Source organism: Melanaphis sacchari, unplaced genomic scaffold (assembly GCF_002803265.2).
Source record: "Melanaphis sacchari strain LSU unplaced genomic scaffold, SCAv2.0 Contig109_pilon_pilon, whole genome shotgun sequence".
NCBI lineage: Eukaryota > Metazoa > Arthropoda > Insecta > Hemiptera > Aphididae > Melanaphis > Melanaphis sacchari.
Window position 1 is genome coordinate 828,662 of NW_020270419.1, and position 21,668 is coordinate 850,329.

The 21,668-nt window shown below is 26.2% G+C and overlaps 1 protein-coding gene across 1 annotated transcript; it reads left to right on the forward strand.

The window, feature by feature from the left end:
* The first annotated feature begins 13,974 nt into the window (after window positions 1–13,974).
* LOC112603490 lies at window positions 13,975–17,400 on the forward strand. The gene is made up of 5 exons (XM_025352068.1): window positions 13,975–14,017; window positions 15,147–15,350; window positions 15,887–16,038; window positions 16,345–16,661; window positions 17,262–17,400. Exons 2-5 carry the CDS (start codon window positions 15,155–15,157, stop codon window positions 17,389–17,391), a joined length of 795 nt encoding a protein of 264 aa, XP_025207853.1. The 5' UTR covers window positions 13,975–14,017; window positions 15,147–15,154; the 3' UTR covers window positions 17,392–17,400.
* Window positions 17,401–21,668: the final 4,268 nt, after the last annotated feature.

Below are 21,668 nucleotides of genomic sequence, written 5' to 3' on the forward strand. Positions count from 1 at the left end.
CTAATAAACATAATATGCTAATAGGTACGTCAAAAAAATACTACAGTATTAAAATTGACTAAAATATGACTTAATTTTTGAAAACTACAAATTGTTTTGTAATTAGTAATTCATAAAACTGTTTCTATTCATACCCAAGATTTTAAATCGTATCACCTATAAGGTTTTTTTTTATACGTTTTAAATTTGTATTAAAAAGTAATTTCTACCCGAAAACGATATTGATTTTTCTGGACTGTTTAAAATTCAAATTTTAATAACATTGGATATTCATCCTTGTGTAATAATTATTTTTTCTTAAATCATTTTTTTTTTTTTTTATTGTTATAATTCAAAAATGAATATTCGTGAATACTTAAAGTTTTCACCAAGTATTTATGTTAGAATTTTTTACACATAGTATAATTTAAAAAAATGTGATTGGTTTTTTTGCACTATTTATAAAATATTAACGTATAAAAAACAACATACGACTATAAATGTATACGTATTTATATTAAATACTCAGTTATTATATTATAGCTTATAACTTATAAGTTATAAGATATCGGTCTTGAAAATGGTATATCTTTAATTGATACGCGAGGAGAAAATATAAATACTTATTATGTCATGTATAGTATTTAAGAAAATAGTTAAAAGGAAAATAATAACATCTATACTTTATGGGACGCAATCATGTTGCATTTTTTATATCGTAAACTTCAGTCGTGTTAAATTATTAAAATATGAATTATGGTCAAATATTTTTCTTATTATGCGCAGATAAATTACTTAGGTACCACTTTTTTTCTGTTTCCCCTCGTTGATTATTAGGTAGATATATATTTTTACACGGGAGTATGGTTATTGTTACTAGATTCGTCGTAGTACGATACTAATCTTGGCGTCGTATTTTCGAGTTGGAACCAAGAAAAATGACAACACATTATCTTTACAATTCTACATCCTAGGACAACATATTATTTATTATTTTGGTTCTCTACGCATTCAATGCAGCTACACATTTACACATTTACCGTAGGTAATGGAACACGCATTTAATACCGTAAAACCGGTCGTAAATTCCTGATTCCCGACAATAATTTAATAGCCGGCGTCTTATTGTAAGACACTCCTCGACCAAAAAGACATGGAAAAAACTGGTTTCCGCCTCGAGTGAACCAAGGTCAAATAACAATTCTAAACACCGTAAAACGAACGCACATAATACGAAATACACACATTTATTTAGTAATACACATGAAAATAAATATACATTATTATTATAATATTATTACACGAAAACACGACTCGATGCATTCCCAGTGCAACGGTCGGTCGATAAATTAATATTGTTTTTATACTATTACGTAAACGGCACTTCCAATAACTCGGTTTAGATACTTAATCTTTCTCGGAAAAATTGATTATTAATTACTATAATTAATTTGATAAGCCGCAGGCGAGTCTTCGTTGATCGAAAAAACTAGGTAGATGCATACCTACCAGTAAAATTCTGTGATATTATAATAATATTAACAAACCATAAATTGATTTTCTAGAAAACACATACAGCTCGTATTCTTGTATTCGTGGTCGCTGGTTTGATAATAATATATAATTACAATGAATATGATCATAGATACTCAACGAAATTTTAATTTTTTTTTTCAGATAAAATAAATTTATCTCAATACATTGTTTATACTATAATACTAATATAACTTTCGAAATGTATGCTCGTTATATAATTAAATTTAAATTATAATTATCAATATTATGAATTTATTAATTTTTGATGCAATCAACTGCAGACGATTGATAAGTTATTGATATCTAGCCTCAGAAATCAGATTTCCGCGCAACCAGTCTTACAAATGTATTTTAAATCAAATATTTTGAGAGTAATTTAATACCTTTTTGGATGTATTTGTAATTGAAAATCGAATACTTTTGTGTAAATATTCTATAAAACTCAAAAGATTTAATCCTCATACTTCACACAACCGATTGGCCAAAACGCTATCCTACTTCAATGGGCACTGGGCTGACGAGTGTCCTTTCCAGGAGGCCAGGAAAATGGTGATAGCGTCTACATAGACATCACGTACAACGAGTGGCTGCCGGCGCTGCTCGGCGAAAAATACATAAAGCATGACGGTTGGAAATGTTGACGAAAGGGTTCAGCAACGCGTACGAGACCGGTGTGGTTCGACCGTTAGCAACAGCCTCGCGAACGCGATACTGTCATTTGCTAGCTCCATACTCAGTGTCATCACAAGGTTTGTAGATACCAACCTACAGGACATAATATTATTATCATCGTGTATTAATAGTTGTCCATATCGAGGTGATGGTTTTAAAAATAATTGCGAACAATTATCGTTATTCAAAAATGTTAGTAAATGTAAAAAGAATGTGTGCTATAATAATAATTGATTACTTTATTTCGTTTCGGTAAACTAATTATGTGATTAACTCTGTTGTACATTAGGTGTAGAATGTGTCAATGTAATAGGTGTGTTAAATTTGAATTCATAGATACAACAGACGATTCTATAGGCGGAGACGATCTATATCATAAAGTATATTTTACAATAGGTAGGTATCAGGTATATTATTTAGTAAAGTTATGCAAGTCATATTATACTGTATTACTAATAATAGAGTACGTCGATTTAATTTTTGTCAAAAACATTGCACTTATTAAATTATTAGTATCTATTTAATTAGTATGATAATATATACATATTTAAATCATAATATGATATGAGTTTTGACTTTTGTTAACTACCAATAACCTGATGAGCTAATTAAGATTTTTGCTACAACCAAGGCCAGATAAAAAACATTTTGATGTTCAATTTTTTTTTCAAATTTTGTGTAAAATTGTTATTAATGTAATTATATATTTTATCTATAGTATAGATTCTAAACCTACTAGTATTTTAAGGGAATTTTCTATGCAACATATAAGTAAAATAATATTTTTAATTTAATGGTTTTAAAATAAATACATATTTAAAGAGTTTATATTTAATAATTGCTTACACAAAAAATATGCGAATAAAAAAAAAATTTTTTTTACAGAAGTTGTGTAAAGTAGAAAAAAAATGGTATTAGTACAAGTACCTATTAAATCGTTGCAAGCAAAAATATTTGGCTTAACTAAAATAAATAAACTATTAGTAACAAATTATTATAAATTATAATAATATATATTTATACGATATTATATATTTTGAATTAATAATATCTTTCTATAAATACTGTGAAACTGTGAGAATAAATTCATTATGTAAATAAATAATAATCAATGTTTAAAATTCATCTACATACTGTGAAAATTCCATGCGTACCTATATTAAAATTCATAACATATAAAAATGTTTTAAGACTTGATGATCAATATTTTTTAATAATAATTGACAACAAAACAATAAACGATATTTATCATCAAAATACATAATTTCGTCCAAATTCAAACCTCTAATATATACACTGAGAACTATTATTAGGAAATTTATATTAAATATTCATAATCATAACTAAGTTATAAAAATAGAACTTTTTAAGAATTGTTTACAATAAAATAGTTCTAGTTAGAAAATTGTTGAGATTTGATAAATTTTGTGAAAATTTATACTTCAGATGCATATAAAAAAAATTATACCTATGAATTTTTGTAATTTGTTTACAAACGCAAAATAAATTTATGTTGTCATGTTGGACCTTGTACTAAATTTTTAAGAATTTTGATAATTGCAAATAATTTTTCATTGACATATTTTGAAAAAAAAAAAACAAAAAAGTAATCAAAAATTTCTCATAATTAGTTCAAAAGAATCAAATTATTTTGAAAATTGCGCTTTGTATAATAAATGATAAAATAAACATCTGGAAAACATTTCAATTAATTTTACTATGTAGTTAATGTTTTTTTTTTTTTTTTAATGAAAGTTGCAAAACTTATAATCTTATACAACATTTTCAAATCTTAGATAGGCAGAAACTAAAAATATTTTATGAATTTTTAACTACAAAATAGTTTGTATTTGTCGAGATCATAACAAATGTTGTCAACATTTTAACTTTAAAATTTAAATGATTATAAAAATATATTGCTACGATAAATGTTCAATATTTTTTAATTATTTGTAAATGAACAACTTTTTAGAAACGTTGTGATAAATTTTAAAGCATTTTTAAAAAACTAAATAAAATCGAAAATTTCAATTATCTATACACTTTTCGACTATATTTCATATTTATGGATACAATATAAAACATGTATTATAGAACATAGAGAAATCAATACATTTTATTGCTTCGTTCATAATCTAAAATTTAACTAAATATTTATTGGGATATCGTGCATGTCGTGGATAAAAGCTAAAAAGAATTATACTATTTACTATTTAATTATATATGATTAATGAATACATACGATTTTTACTTATAATTTTCGTGCATATAAACTCAGAAACCCGACTGATCAATAAAAGTCTTTTGCTAAAGGAACCAGCTGAACCAGGGCCAACGCTAGAAATATTGGCGCCCTTTATCCTACCCTCCTACACCAAGTTTGAAAAGTAGTAAAATTAAGTTATTTAGTAAGATTAAATAAAATATAATATTATTATTATTAATAAATCAATGCCGTGATGAGTTATTTTCGCCGCTGCCTGCTAATAATATAATTATGATATTATAATATATTTTATAAATACTACGAAAACGTGTTTTTATAATAATAAATTTGCAATTCACTGTATTATATCGACCGTTGCGCCACAGTTACCCTGCATAGTCATAGTTCATGGTTCATACTATACAATATTATAATAGATTAATTAATATGTATCAAAGTATATTTATTAACATAAAATAAGAAATCAGATATAGGTATTATTTCACTCCACCGCTGCCAATAATATAGGAATAGATGCTAAGTTTCACTAACCACTTATATTTTTAAGACAACCAAAAACCCGAATTTATTGTAAATAAGAAATTAAAATATTATATACAAACTTAATAAACAAAAAATATGAATACTGATTAGTGATTATCCATCTATAAATTTTATTTACATACACAAATGCGGTGGTATGCTTCCATGTTTTATTTTTACATCAAAACCAACGGGATCGCCGGTATCAACACAGTATTGAAGTAGAAGGCATAACTGTTATAGTGTTATATTCTTATGAATCACAATAATTCATTAAAAAAATATGAGACAACTACAGATGTACCTACCTTCAATTAAAATTTTAATAGATAATGAATATTTCAAATTGTGTAAATTGTTAAGGTCTATTAAAAGATAAATTAAATAAAAATAATTATCAATTAACAAAAAAAAAAAATAAAATAAAAAGTATTTGTGAAACCTGCTTCATCTAGTGAATTGCTACCATGCAATTCTCAATAATTCCAGAAATCAACCTTGCTCGTTGGTCAGAACTGGTTGATATAACTTATTTATTATAATTTATTAATGTTGAAAAAATAATAAAGTTAATTCTATTAATTATCAGTTTTTTATATTTAATAATAAATTTAATTAATCATTAATAAAATTTTTTAATAATCAATGAATCTTCAATATGTAACTATTAATTGAACTTTTCTATAGTGCGTATTGGTATGTAATTTATTTTTTATATCTATTATAATTTATAAATTTAATATATAAAATATTTAATTAATTATACTTAAATTTTTTAAATATGTTTTTAGATGTTGATATTAATAAGTTCGAATAGATATTATTTTAATATTGTTTAATAATATTTCTAGGTATTACTAAACAAGAGTATTTAATTTAAACAGTTTCAGTGTTTACTAGTTACACATAGATGATACATATTTCTTTTATTACAAATGACACATAATTATATATACATACAAATACTGGTATTAATAAAAATAGATTTTATAATGGACAATAATTTTGCAAGCTATCGACACGTATGGTAATTGTAAATATGACCACTTCTGTATCAATAATCACTTATATAATATAACCAATATAAATAATGCAAAAATTTTAACTCAAAATATACGTTTCATTACTGATTATTGGTATTGAGTGGCTATACACTAAGCGGCTTTACCAATAAATTTAAAAATGTTTATAAACTTTAGCTATAATTATAATAAATATACATTTTTATATTTTAATTTTTTAACGCCACGAATTTTTGTTTACAAAATACATAAGATGTTGAATGTTGAATATAAGTTTATTATTAGATACAATTATTAGATACATTGTATTATAGCGTTTTCAATTATAAAATACACAAAAGATAATACTTGTATAATGATTTTAAGTTGTTTTAAAAGTTTTAAGGTGTTCAAGCTATATATGTATGAATATTATTTTATAACTAATTTAGATTCATTTTGAAATACATTTATAAAGTTTTTTATGTTTAACGAAATTTGATTTCGTTTGAAGCAATAATTCTCAATCTTATCTGTAACAGAGAATGTGCCTTGTACGATACATATATTGTTTACGGCATACTTATTTAAAGTACCGACTAATTAGGAAGTTTATTTTTAAATTGATCAGGTGTGTACTTTAGTTATAGTAAACAGCGATATAAATACACCGAAGTATCAATGGTATTAAAAAATATTTCTCATTTTGTTAAAATATCTTATTCAAATTATAAACAAAGCACTATAATAGCTTATTTTCAAACAAATTGTAAACGTGTATTACGTACTATGCATGTGTGTACTTTTATTAAAAATTATAATTATTATTTTTTTTTAATTTTAAAATATGTGATCTCAAATAAAATAATACAATAAAAAATGTGTATAATTAATTAATTTTTCAAAAAAATCAAGTTATATTTTATAATTCGGATAAACGATTAGATTCTCTAGGTTCCTTGAAGATCGTTATAAGCGAATTTGACTGTATTTTTTAAATTATTTGTATTACTTAAAACAAATATGATCATAGCTTTATTTGAATGATAAGTCATTGATATTTTATCATTGAGTCTTTAAATAAAATTATACAAAATAATGGTACTGTAACATTATCTTTTAAGTTGTATACCTATTAGGTACTTGTAGTCTATTCTATTGTTATTCTAGTGTTTTCATTATTTGTTTTAAAATGTAGGTGACAAAATTATATAAATATAATATATATATCTTCATGATATTAATAATAATAACTACAAGTAAGACTTGATGTTATATATCAAATACCGCTTTGTAAACATAAAAAATGAATAGCTTTAAAATAAAGTGTTCTATAATTGATCAATATATACTGAGAATTTTTCAAAAATTGTGTACTAGTGACGTAGGTATGTTACTTACTTGACATTTTTAATGGTTAAATGTTACCAGCGTCCAGCATGGCAGCATATTTTTATAACTTTCAAGTTTATTTAACATAACCATTGAAAATTTAGTTTGAAATATTAATTATTAGTTGTCTCTATCACGCTATCGTACATATTACTGAAAATCTAAATATTTTTTTGAAAAAAATTGTGATAATTGCTGACATTATATCGTTGCAAATAGTAGTTATTGACAAAAAAAGCACATTTTTATATAAATATCTATTTGATATCTATCTCTATCTAAAACAAATAAATAAATACGTCTGGAATAACGTTGTTTTATTTTATATTTCATGAAACTATTAATATTGATATTTTATAAAACATATTTTGTTTGAAAAATAAACGTGACAATATTAAGTTTTATTCATTTGGTATGTACCGTACAATAATGTAATACCTCTTTTGTTATTTTAGCAAATTTTATAATGTAACGCCATTTCAAGGACCACCCCTAGAACGTAGAATAGTTTTTTTCCGTAATAATCTTCCCCCGTAGTCGTAACAATCAGTTTCGGAATTTTACCTTTCTCTTCACCCAGTGAATTGTATTCGAATAACTACCTACATACCTATGTGTAGAAACCCCACGGTCAATGGATATTCCTGGTTCTTTTATATCATTCACGTTCTGAAGATTTCGTTACCTACCCATTGGAAAAATATTCTTTGAACATGGGTATAAAAGATATTTTTGCTACAGAATATTCAATACAATAGCTGAACAAAATTGACAGGATTTGATTCATGATTCGAGTTTCTGGGCTGTTGTAACCGCACAGTTTTCTAAAATCAAACCGTCCGATACTATACACAAGTGTAATATGTATATCAATAATGCGCACTTAAAATATTTGAAAATACTTAGATTAGGCCTGTGCACATGGGTTGGAGATGAGATTGGAGAGAAGCGGTTCAAACTCCTTCATTTACTAAAAATATATAAACTGTAGTATTTTTCAATTTTGATTGATCGTATTTTACATAATAATATATTATATATTTCATATTCTTATTTGTAACAATATATAAAATAATAGTACACTATTATTGTAATGTTATAGTCGTGTTATTAATTACTGCGTATAATGTCAATTTTGCCAGTTATACTACAACGACTAATAAAAGTTAATTTTCAACGTTACGATGCCTGAAAACTTACCCAAGACCAACAATGGAAGATCACGGAGTCACAAACAAAAAAAAACATTTATTATCATAAAACAATATTATGACTTAATGTCTAATTTATTTTAGTCAGGTCTAAGAAGATATTTAAAAAAAGTTAGTACGAATGCACACTCTGCGTAGGGTTTGTCCTCTCCCATCAACCCAAAATGACACCTATGACCTAATTAATTCTATATTTTAATAATAATTCAATAATACAGATTGGTTTTAAACTTAAGATAGGACATATTTTTTGGTTATAAACTACGGCCATGGGACGGGACACTTTTCAGTCAAAATGAACATTTCTTTTTTCAGTCAGTACACTATTTTGGTCAGCAATGAACTATTCTTCACGTTTTTCTTTTAAACTACTAATTTATATAATAATCATATAACATTAATTTAAAATTTATTTATTGAATTCAGTAAAAATATAAAAATAAAAGTTACATTATACATTATAATATCAATTTACACAATATATCCTGATGATAATAAATTTAAATCATATCTGTGATTATTTAACAGACACTTATATTAGTGAAGAATGCATGTTTCCTGCTACTATTTGGATAATGGGCAATTAGGCTTTTCTGACTTATCTAAAACCACAAATGCATGCAAGTATTATTCATATTTTAACCAATGTTTTTACAAAGACTCCTCTACAATTATGTATTGGTTGAATATAATAAATGAAATTCAAACAAAATCATAGGATGTAAAAAAACAATGTAAGAATATTCCAAAATTACCAAAAGATGGAAAAGTTTGGAATCGTTAGGATTCAAACCATACCAACAAAACAAAATATGAGAGAAGAAACAATACCAATAGAATTTTTAAATTTATTTGCTATAATTATAAAAAAATTAAATATCCCTATAATTTTATATTAATTGTGTAAATTTATAATATAATATAACTTTTATTTTTATATTTTTTACTTAATTCAATATGCAAATTGTAAATTAATAATATTAAATGATTATTAAATTAACTGGCAGTTTAATAGAAAAATAAACCTGAAGAACATTTCATTGGTGACTAAAATAGTGTACTGGCCGAAAACGGTGCTGCCTTGGCCATAAACATCATGCCGGATAATCTTGCATTCCTTATAAAGTTATAATATACAATGCGCACGACGCATATAATATGCAAGTGCTTTAACAGAAATGTTTAGAAAATGATCACATAATCTAGTGAATCGTCTTTTAATTACAACAAAATATCTATTAAAAATAATTTGATGTTCTCATCATATTAATTAATATTTGAACTTCAAACGTTCATAAAAACGTATGTTAATCTTCCCAAAGAAATTATTTTTACGAGTGTAAAAAGTGATTAAAAATTTCAAGATTTATCCTAATTTCATCGAATTTTAAATTTAAACGTATATGTATATAAAAATATAAATTAATTTTTTTATCTTTAAGTGTCACTAAGAACAATCAAAACGCTGAATTTTTGACAAACTAATGACAAAATCAGAAACAGAAACATGACTTTTTATGACAAAAAATTTAATCGTAAACATTTTAACACCAAGTGTGTTATAACAAATATAAAATTACTTTATAGTATTAATGTTATAACGTTATTTTCACATAGATCATAAACAATATAAAAAACTCCAAAAAAAATGTTCAGATTAAAATTAAATATGAGACATTTAATTAAGAGTTAAAGATTTAAACGAAAATATAGAACCCTCTATTGGTACAAGTTACTCTTGATATAAATATATGTAAAACTGATTGAATTTTAAATTAATTATTTAAGTGATTGCTAACAATGTATTTCATTGAAATAACTAATGTAATACGTCTCAACCACTATTTCCACCCCCCTCCCACCGCACACACATACATTTATGATTAAAATAAATAAAAACTAATTAGTTGTCTTTGTATAAAATACGCCATGTTTAACTTATTATATATTAATATAAATACTAAAGTTATGTTACAAATGAGATAAGTGCCTAGTTAAATAGCTTTAATGAAAGATAATTATCAAGTATGTTGATAGTGTGAAATATCATAGTAACATATTATACGTTAAGTAAAACGTACTGACATATTAATCAGATCAAAATGTACTATTTTTGGAAGTAGTACATGATGTAATCCTGTCGTTTAAATAATGAATAACTACATTAAAATTAAAATTCTAATAATAAATTATATTGTAAATTAAATAAGTATATTTTTATACATTTTTTGATAATTTTACGATATCTCCATGACTAACCATCATGAATCCTGAAAAAAAATGTAAAATGGGAATAGTACATTTTGAAATGTTGCTTTTAAAATTAAGTACATAACTAGAGAAAATAATATTTTTTTTCGAATTTCTTGTGTTAAAACGTATTTCATAAACCCATTGGGTTCTATTTGAAGTACATTTTAAACTCTGAATGGAAAAATAAATGTATTGATCTTACAATGCTTTTTTCTTCATACATAACGTTAAATAAATATAGATGTCTACATGGGTGGTAAATTCTTATTTATTGTGTTATTGATAATTTAATAAATGTACCTACCTCGTATGGTCGTGTGAGGAGACCACTGACCAGACATTCAGAATTTGGAATTTAACGAAATTGACATAGGTATCTTTTATGAATCGTCGCCATTCATCATTGAACCAAAAATCGAAATGCTATCTTTTGTTGTAAAATATATTATTATAAAAGTATAATACCTGAAAAATGTGGGAATGACCGCTGTCGTTGCTAATTTATGATTTTTAGGACAGCTATATAACAATTGGCAAGAAAAAAACTGTGGAAGTAACTGTGGAATGGTAAGCATAATACAATTTCTCATCATACTTGAGACAAGCGTATAAAGTAAGGACATTTGATAATATTTACATATTTGTATACGTGTAATAGATATAAAATAAATATTTTGGTTACATGAATTTTATTAATTTCGTTCAATTCGTCATAGTAACCATTCGTGGATTTTGGTAGTTAACGGTTTTAAAATATTATAATAAAAAAAGTACTACCTGCAGTATCATCAATAATGAGTATTATTCGTGAGAAACACGTCGGTATACTTTCACTTATATCTAAAATTGATTTTTTTACATAAAACATAATTAAACAATTGATTAAAATTAATATATACAGACATGTATATATACAGTTGGGCAAACATAAACTCCTCTAAAAACATTTTGCTACCATGTATTACACTTCCATAAATATTTGCATTTTTATTTCGATTTTTTCATCATTTATTTAAATTTTATTAATTAATTGATATTTTCGTTATCATTAAATTATTAAATCATTATCGTTATTATTAAACTAAGTATATTTTAGTTACATTCAATATAATAACCATTTTTTTAAAATAATTTTATTTTTGTAAATTCAAAATATATATTCGTTAAATTAATAATGTATTTGATAAAATTAACAAAATTCTAAGTTATTTTAATAAAATTTCGATAAAATATATTAGCTGAACTAAATAAAAAAATTATTAAATCAAATAATTTTTAATTTTAATTTTAACAAATATCTCATCTTTATATCAATAAGCATTTTATTAACTTAATATTAACAATGATATTATTATTAATTAGATAGAACTGCCTCCACGTGGTGTTCTCTGGGTTACGCTAAATGGTTCTAAATTTTTTTAGGGAAATTTACGTGAGTGTAATACGGTAGCAAAATATTTTTAGGGGAATTTACAAAATTTTAGGGGAGTTCACATTTATTTTGCCCATACAGTTATGACTATTAATAACTAAATACTAGAAAACATGCTTATCATTTAATCATTATTTAAACCTCGTAATTATTTGTATACTTACTTTTCCATATAAGGTATTTCGATAATTATTTTGACTGTTGATACCCAATTGTATACGAAAAACGATTCTGAACGGAGACAGTCTGTCAACCTAAATCACCGTGGATTTTAATATATATACTTATTAAAAGCGTTATTTTACATTTAGTATTACAAAAAATTGATATAATTTTTACCGAAAATATTGCATTAATTACATTTTTAGTATTTAGTTATAATCATATGTAGAATATTTATAACGTCATATTATATCAACTTACTTATATAAATCAAAATTTAACAACACCTTTCTGTAAATACCATACAGCAATGAAAATAAATTCATACCGTTATTTATAATTTTTTTGTTTAAATAAACGGTTTTTATGAAATATTTTTTATATTTAATTGATTAAGATGACGACATATTTTGTTTTTTTCAAACAACACGAAATTTAATCGTTTAAAATTCCTATCTTAGTCACCATCGCGTTTCCACGAGTGTGTTAATTACGCATTACATTAGCCGTCTAAAAAAATAATGGGTATATAATAGTAAATTCAGCTTGATAAGTGAACCCAAAAATAATTCACCTATAATTCTATCGTTTGCTATATAATAGAAATTTATTTTCCGTAAAATAATACTGAGAACATTTAAGACAATATTAGGTGCATACGTACCACACGTTAAATAGTTTGCTCGTTTACATAATGGACTAATGAAAAGGTACATTTAATATACCACTGTACTTATAATGCTCATTTTGGATGAGATTAAAGATTAAGACCATTAATAACCTTACTACCGGTACCTAATTACCAAATGCTGAAAAGTAGATAACCGAATACATGAATACCGTATTACCTATATCATTAAAATTTGATCCAGACATAATTTATTTAGTATCCATAGCACAACTATATATTGTTGTCATAAAACTGATTATTTATATATTAATATTATTTCATTTGAGCCTTATAAAATATATGTTTTCATCCTCGTTGATAAATGCCTAGTTGTCGCAGTAATACTTAACAGTATACTCTTTATAACGTAGGTATGTGGTCTGCATCGTCAGACCGATCACCCACGTCGTTTCAGCTAAAAAGGACAATCGGTCAATAGGGCGCCGGAGTTTTTTATGTAGACAGTAAGGAAAAAAAGGAAGAATAATATTACAGGTAAAATTCCAATTTCGTACGATTTATCATTTAATATTATTATTGTACTATATTATCCACACGTGCATATACGTCAAACAATATAAATACGCCACCGACTTATATATTGTTCGATGTATAACGCAGGTATAGAATATAGATATATGATTAATGACAATGCTTTCAACTCACAATCGGTGGTAGGGATCAACTCCACGACTGCTGCCAACGCCTCCTCAGTAGGTAACTTATAAAAGGGCGTGTAAGAGCTCAGCACACCCTCAGTGTACCAGTGTTCATTTGTCGTTTTACTTTATCTTGTGTCGTCAACAATTTTCTCAACCGTTACTTAGCTTGATTGCAATCGTTCTTAATAAACGATGGAATGCTTATTAAAATGGTTTTACATTTTACTTTTCATTACATCTTTCTGGGTGGCAGCCGAAAACTATGAAGATCCGTCACTAGATGAAGAAAAATCACGAAGTGAGTACATAATAATTCTACATTTAATCATTATGATTTATTATTATATTTGTGTTGATATCGTTTTTAAATATTAACTTAAACTTCTTTAAAATATTTTTATTAATCTGCTTTAAGTCTACTACCACGATAGTTATAACTTATACTTCATAATCATTTAATTGATTTTACTTCTCTAATATATAATAAAAATAATATGATTAATGATTATACTATATATACATATAGGTAGTCATATAGAGATTAAATGAACTCTGTGATTATTATTTCTTGGGAGGATATCAGCGCTTTGTTTTTTTTTCTGGCCCACGCGCGTAACATGGACAAAATGCATTTACGCAGAATCTTTTTTTTACGTTTTTAGATAATCGTTGAGTAAAAAACACTTACTACGAAAATTATAGGGGATATTTTTGAGAGTTTAACACATCGATTTTAAATGTTATCATTATTTGACTTAGTATTTAACTAAAAAAAGAAAATTTTAAATTTAAATGATGTATGCAATTTTTTTGAGACAATATTTAGAAAAATTGATATGTTTACCCTCAAAAATACTATTTTTTATAACTTTTGTTATGGGCTAACATGAAATTATTTTATTTTAGTTAAATATTTATGAATTGTATTGACTTATCAACTCCCAACCCGGCAATTATTTTTCACGTATGTCCTTAATTATACCTCATTAAGGTTTTACTAAAATCCGAGGGCGTGTGCACACGTGTGAGCGCGCTATAAAAAAATTAATAATTTTTTTTCTAAATATTTTCAAAACATACATATCCAATTACTGACATAAACCTATTTGATCATTGTAACATAACTATGTATTATGCACGATGGACGTCTCCAGGAGGAGGCAAGACAGGGCACTTGGCCCCACCCTAGAAATTTAAATTTGTTACCTAATTTTAATAATTTAATGAAATAATGATGAAACATAATAATTTGCTATAAATAAAATGTATAAAAAAATTTCATTTATTTTAATCAATTTTGCTCCCCCCCTCCAGAAAAATGCCATGGGATGCCAATGTAATACACGTAAAATAAACTTAAACGAAAGTATAAAAACAGTATAATACACTTTAAATAAATTTATGCTTTGTCTATTTGTGTGTTGCAGTCCTGAAAATGTTATTTGGCAATACATGTCCTCCATTTGGAATAGATGTAAACTTTGAAATTGCTACGATACAAAGTACAACAAAAATGTTCGGATGCGCCAACTTGCAACGTAATATGAATATAAGCTGTAGTCCTATATTTAATTTATGGCTTGAGCGTCCAATGAAAACCATCGCACATAGTCATTGTAAAGATGTAAAAAGTACGTACAACGAATTATTATTGTTACCATTAATTTTATTAATTAAATCCGTGTTAATTATTATTCACCTATTATACTTATGTTTTTAAAGATACGTAGTTAATAACAATCACGGTTTAAGATATAATATTTCCCAATATTTCTTTAGTAATATACGTGTTACCTACTAAATTTGGCCTTAAGATCGGTAACTTCCAGTCTCGCTACTCCGTTGTGCACAATCATGCCAACTATAACTTTTTAGTCTTATAGATAATTTTTACATCATCATAAAATCCAGATAATAGTTAAAACGATATTATTATAATATTTTTGCTTTCTTATAAACTTCCTCTTATAATATCATAATTCATAATCGTCAATAATCTTCTCGTTATATAAAACCATTCTGAATGGAATATATCTCTTAATCGATATACACGCACGCGACTTGCTCATTACACTATCTTAAAACATTACTTGTATTAGCATAGCTGATTTCCGAGCAAAAACATTTATCACACTCATGTATTTATTCTACTTTTGTAATCTATCAGATATGGACCACTTTGTATTTGAGTGTTTATCAAAAAGGGAACCGACTAAAAAGGAAGAGATTGCTAAAGGCTGGCATTATATAACATTGATGGAACATGCTAATCCAAACACCACAAATCAAGATATAAATCAAATGGTCTACAGATGTGCCGTGAGTATACTATTTTTATATATTATTTATTATACTACATTTGTACAATAACTAATAAATATAAAAAACGAAATATAGAACGGAAATATCATTAAATTTCAAATGGTATCGCTGATAGTTTTTCATCGGTTTCCTTAATATGCTAATATCATTTGTAATTCACTTTAAAATTACTGACAAATCTGTAGGTCTAAAACGCAACTTCGTCAATCACCATGGATAGGGGTGGTTTCCAATGTATCTGAATGTATAAATATTATAAGTCCTGATTGATTAATTATCTATCATTTACGGTTCGGCCTACAGGTGTACGATGTGAATGACGCCCCTGCCGAGGGAGTAAAAATAATAAGGATGGCGATCAGCGCGCCAAACATAGGACAACTGCACCAAAGACAGTGCGAAAGTCTTTCAAAAACTATGGGAAAGGATGATCTACCACACATTCCCGAAGGACGACGAACTTGGCCTGATAGGTCAATGTATTTGTATATGTTGGGAAAACCGCCCTTAATCGGACCTCCTAGAAAATACGGGGATATCGTTAAGTACCCTACCAGTCGCCCGATGAAAACAACTACAACCATACCAATTACAACAACAGAAATCATAACTACTACAAGGTATATCTAATGAATACTTATAGCATTATTTAATTATTAGAGTTTAATAGTTTTGTTCAATTTATAATTTCTGAACTGCTGAATAGTTCAATATCTATTTTAAAATATTTTAAAATTTTTAGTTGCATATTTAGTTTTTTTAAAGATAATTTTTAAGTTTTTAACCGTTGTGCATTTTTTTCGTTTTAGATTTTTAAAGGACCGATGAATGTATTGATTTTACAATAATTTATTTCTTCTTTTTGAATTTGTCATCCATCTTTTTAACAGTCAAACTACTTCAATTTTTAATTTTTTAAGATTTTCTGGTAGATAATTTGTTAATGTTTTATGATAGGAAAGGGATGACGAAAGTAATATTTCTCTGTAATATTCATTTTTGTTGTGTTATGAGTTAACATTTAAATTTATGATTTATTCATGATACAATTTTCGAGTAAAATTTTGTACAAGATTACTCTAAGTTTCCTTACTAATTATTAAAAAAAAATTACTAATTGGGAATTTAAAAAAGCATTATTATCAAAAATATTAAATATGATGTACTTTGTAATCTTTAATTTACATTTATCAAAAATTGATTTTATTCTATATTTACAGATCCAATAGTTTTATCCAATACCAAACAAGGCGTTATCCACCAATATTTACACCGTATATTAGAACTACTCCAAAATCAACCTTTTTTGACTACCTAGCTATGTTAACTGCTCATCGTCACAACCCTTAGAAAAAAACAAACTCGGTTAATAATAACTCTTGGTTTATTTCTTATTTATTCTCTTGTAACTTATATTTATTTAACATATTTGCATGTACTTTTTGAAAGTAAGAGAATAAATATATTTTTTTAAATTAATTTTTTGTAAACTTTAAAGATACTTATATGTATATTTAATAAAAACATTTATTCAGTTTTTATCTTTATGACGTTTATTTAATATATTTGTAAAATAATTGATAATAGATGTTTACCTATTTAGAAAAATGTAATACTTAAATAAAGTAAATACTATTTTACTCAAACAAAAAAATTTTAAATGGAAAAATATTCTTAGCGAGTGTTTTATATACATATAATTATTAACATACCCAGTAGCAAAACTAGACTTTTTTTATATTTTATTAATTTATATAAAATAGAATTTACTTGTTGACCTAATCATGCAAGGCGATATTTAAAAGACATTTTTCTATCCAAACCTTATAATTTTCAAAATAAATTTAATATCTATAGATATATTTTAAAATTAAAAATAATTTGATATCTTCAAATACTTTACCATAAAATACTATCTGCTCAATTCAACTCCAAAATTTTCATTAATTCGACTTCAGCTTATTGGATTATCTCGACTCCCTTATAAAATTCATAAATATTGTAAAATAAAATAATTTAAAATATATAATTATTTTAAACTCACTGATAAGTAGTTTCTATGAGCCAAGGTATAAACTTAGGTTATAAAATTAAAATAAAAAAAAGGGTAGGCAAGTAGGCACCATACTACTGAATGTATTAGATGTCAATTAATCCACTATCACAGATGTGTTAAATTTGAAATCAATGATATACGAGGCGTGTCCAGAAAGTAAGTGTACTCAATTTTTGTAGGTTTCAAAAAAATTTATTAAAAAAAAAAAATAACGTGGTTACATTAATATATTTGTGTGCTATTTTTCTACATAGTCACCATTTCTTTCAATGCAGGTTGTGAAACGGAAGATTAATTTTTTTATGCCTGCCTCGTAGAACTCTGCCGCCATCTCCTTTGTCCACTTGTCGACCGCCCCCTTCACTTCCTCGTCAGCTGAAAATTTTTTTCCACCCATGTGTTTCTTCAGGGAAGTGAACAAATGGTAATCTGAAGGCGCCAGGTCGGGGGAATACGGGGGATGGTTCAAAACATCCCATCCAAATGAGTCCAACAATTGCTTCGTGACATTGGCCGTGTGGGGTCTGGCGTTGTCGTGCAGCAGGCAGACTCCGCTCGTTAACAGACCCCTCCTTTTATTTTGAATAGCTCTCCTCAATTTTTTTAGGGTCTCACAATATCTTGCTGCGTTGATGGTCTCCTCCTGAGGTAAATATTCAATCAAAATGATGCCTTTGTGGTCCCAAAACACTGATGCCATGATTTTTTTGGCTGAAATGGTGGTTTTGAACTTTTTGGTTGAGGATGGAGTGGTGTGACGCCACTGTTCGGACTGTCTCTTAGTTCCAGGTGTATAGTGTGCAACCCAAGTTTCATCTCCAGTAACAATAGACTTGAGAAAATTATCACCGTCTAGTTCATAGCGTTCCAAAAACTCTCTAGAGGCTTGCACTCGATTCAACATGTGTTGTTCAGTAAGCTGTTTTGGGACCCATCTTGCGCACAGTTTATGAAATCCAAGTGTTTCTGTGATTGTTTCGTGGAACAGAGACCTTGACAGTTGCGGAAACATTGCAGAAAGTTCATCCAGAGTCAATCTGCGATCGTCACGAACCGCATTCTCGACTTTTTTCACAATGTCGTCAGTCAAAATCGACGGTCTCCCACTCCTCAGATCGTCATGTACATTCGTACGGCCGTTTTTAAACTCCCTACACCACTTGTATACACTGGTACGATTCATATGGCCTTTACCATAAACGGTTCGTACCTCATTAAAAATTTCATGTGGAGATTTTTCCTTCGCAACAAAGTAACGGATAACGGCGCGGATTTCGCACTTGGCGGCAGACTCGATCGACATGTTTAACAAGAAAAATTCGTGAGACTACAGTTTACAACGTACTGAACTCGTTCTGGTCTTGTTTTAAAGGTTAGGAGTAACGCTATACGGCAATGTAGCTAACATAGTAAAAAAATATTCCCTATGGCCGTGAGAGCCTCAGTACACTTACTTTCTGGACACGCCTCGTATTATTGTATACGAAAAACAATTCCCTGCGTAAATGATCCATGCCACTGAGTATACATTATAATATGGGAATTCAAACAACTACTAAAGTCATTTATTTTACTTTAAATATTACAGTAGGTTAATGTTGATATAAATTTACTCAAAAATACTGCATTTATTATATTATTAGTATTTAATGATTAATTTAACATACATTTAAACTATATTAATCAATTTGTATAATTAAAAACGTATTAACATTTTCTCACAAATATTACAAGACAGCAAAAATAAGTTGTAAAAATTGTAAAAAAAAAAATTTGATTGCATATAGTAAAATTTATAATACCTTAATATAATAAAAATATTAAGTTTTCACGAATATTGTTTTTAAATTATAACAAAAGACTTAATATCATTATTTATTTCTTAATTTTCTCCAAAATTGTCATTATATATATTTAGTTATTGTGGTTTTAGTATGAACAATTTATGAAGAAATATGTATTCAATTTTCAAGACTTAAGTAAAAAAAATAAAAGATTTTATGGGTTTCTAACTACAAAAAGGTTCACAATGTTTACGATTTCAACAAAATTCTAATTTGAAACGCATTTAAAAAAAAATTCTGCCTACCAAAAAATTAATTTCAAAAATCTATAAAAATAAATAGATAATAATAAATTTTATATAAAAAATATTTTCTCAGCAACAGATTTGATCCATATCAGAGTTTTCTATGATTGATGTAATTTCTATGGTTAATAACTTAGTTAGGAAAAATATTAAAAACAATTATAAGGTAAAAGCTATTTTTGTAAATACAAAAAAAGCATTTGATTGTTTAAATCATAAATTATTACAAACAAAACTAAAATATTTGGGTATATATAAGTGACAAATGTTATTGGAAATTTTTTTAAGTGGTGGAACAAAAAAGATAAGCTAAAAGAAACATTATACTGAAACTCTAGAAGTGTCTTGTGTAGTGCCACAAGGAAGTAGATACAGTATTAGTTCTCTAGTTACTAATAAGTAATAATATTTATTAACAATACACAGTTGATTCTGCTCAATGGAGATACCAGTTAATAAGGCCAATTCTTCAATTGCAAAAACAAATGTACACTAGTAGGGTAAACGTTCAACGCATATCTGGGCCACAAATCCGGATAATTGGGACATTTTTAGATAAGAAACAAAGTAATATTCATTTTTTTTTTTGAATAAGATAAAATACATAATAAAAAATAAAAAATATGTATATGTATTATTATAAATATATTAGATTATTATATCATATTTTTCTTTTTATATTATTAAATAATTTCTTTAATTGTATGTAATTTGTAATATTCAAAATATTTGAAAAAATCAATTTTTCAACAAATTTATATGTTTGTTTATATATTTTAGATTATTGAGACATCCGATTTAATGGAGCAAAATAACATGCAACAAATATATTCCAATAAAGTGGAATCGACTGTATTAAACATAAAAAAAAATTTAAACACAATAATTATGAGCTTTGCAGACAATACTGTCATATTATTATTGGCATTAACTATGGATGCTTTGTATTCTAAAGTAAATAAAACTTTAAGAAATTTTAATTTTTTTGTTTAGCTAAAGATAAATTTAGTCAAATCAATACATATCTTTTTTTAATCTACAATATTATAGTATTTTAAATAAAAATGATTTATAATGATAAAATTTATAAAAAATGGTCAATATAAGAATATGACAATATACCTTTATCATGACTCATGTGTTCAAAAACCATGGCTTATCGCCTGATCAGCATTCTAATAATAGATTATAATATATATTGCATGGGTACCGTACAGTCATAAAATATACAATATACCTAATAGGCTTTCAATATAATCAAGAAAGAATGTGGTGCAATAGGTAAACAGTAAACACAAGCACAAAGCTATAAATCCCAAATTCTGTATTGAGTGTGATGTAAGGCTTTTAATTTTGAAAATGTATATTCGGTAATATAATTTGCATGGAAAATGGTTTTAAAAATAAAATACCTTAAAAACAATAATGTTAACTATTCTTTAAATAAAAGGATGAGACAAATCGTTTGGTTTAGGATTCAAT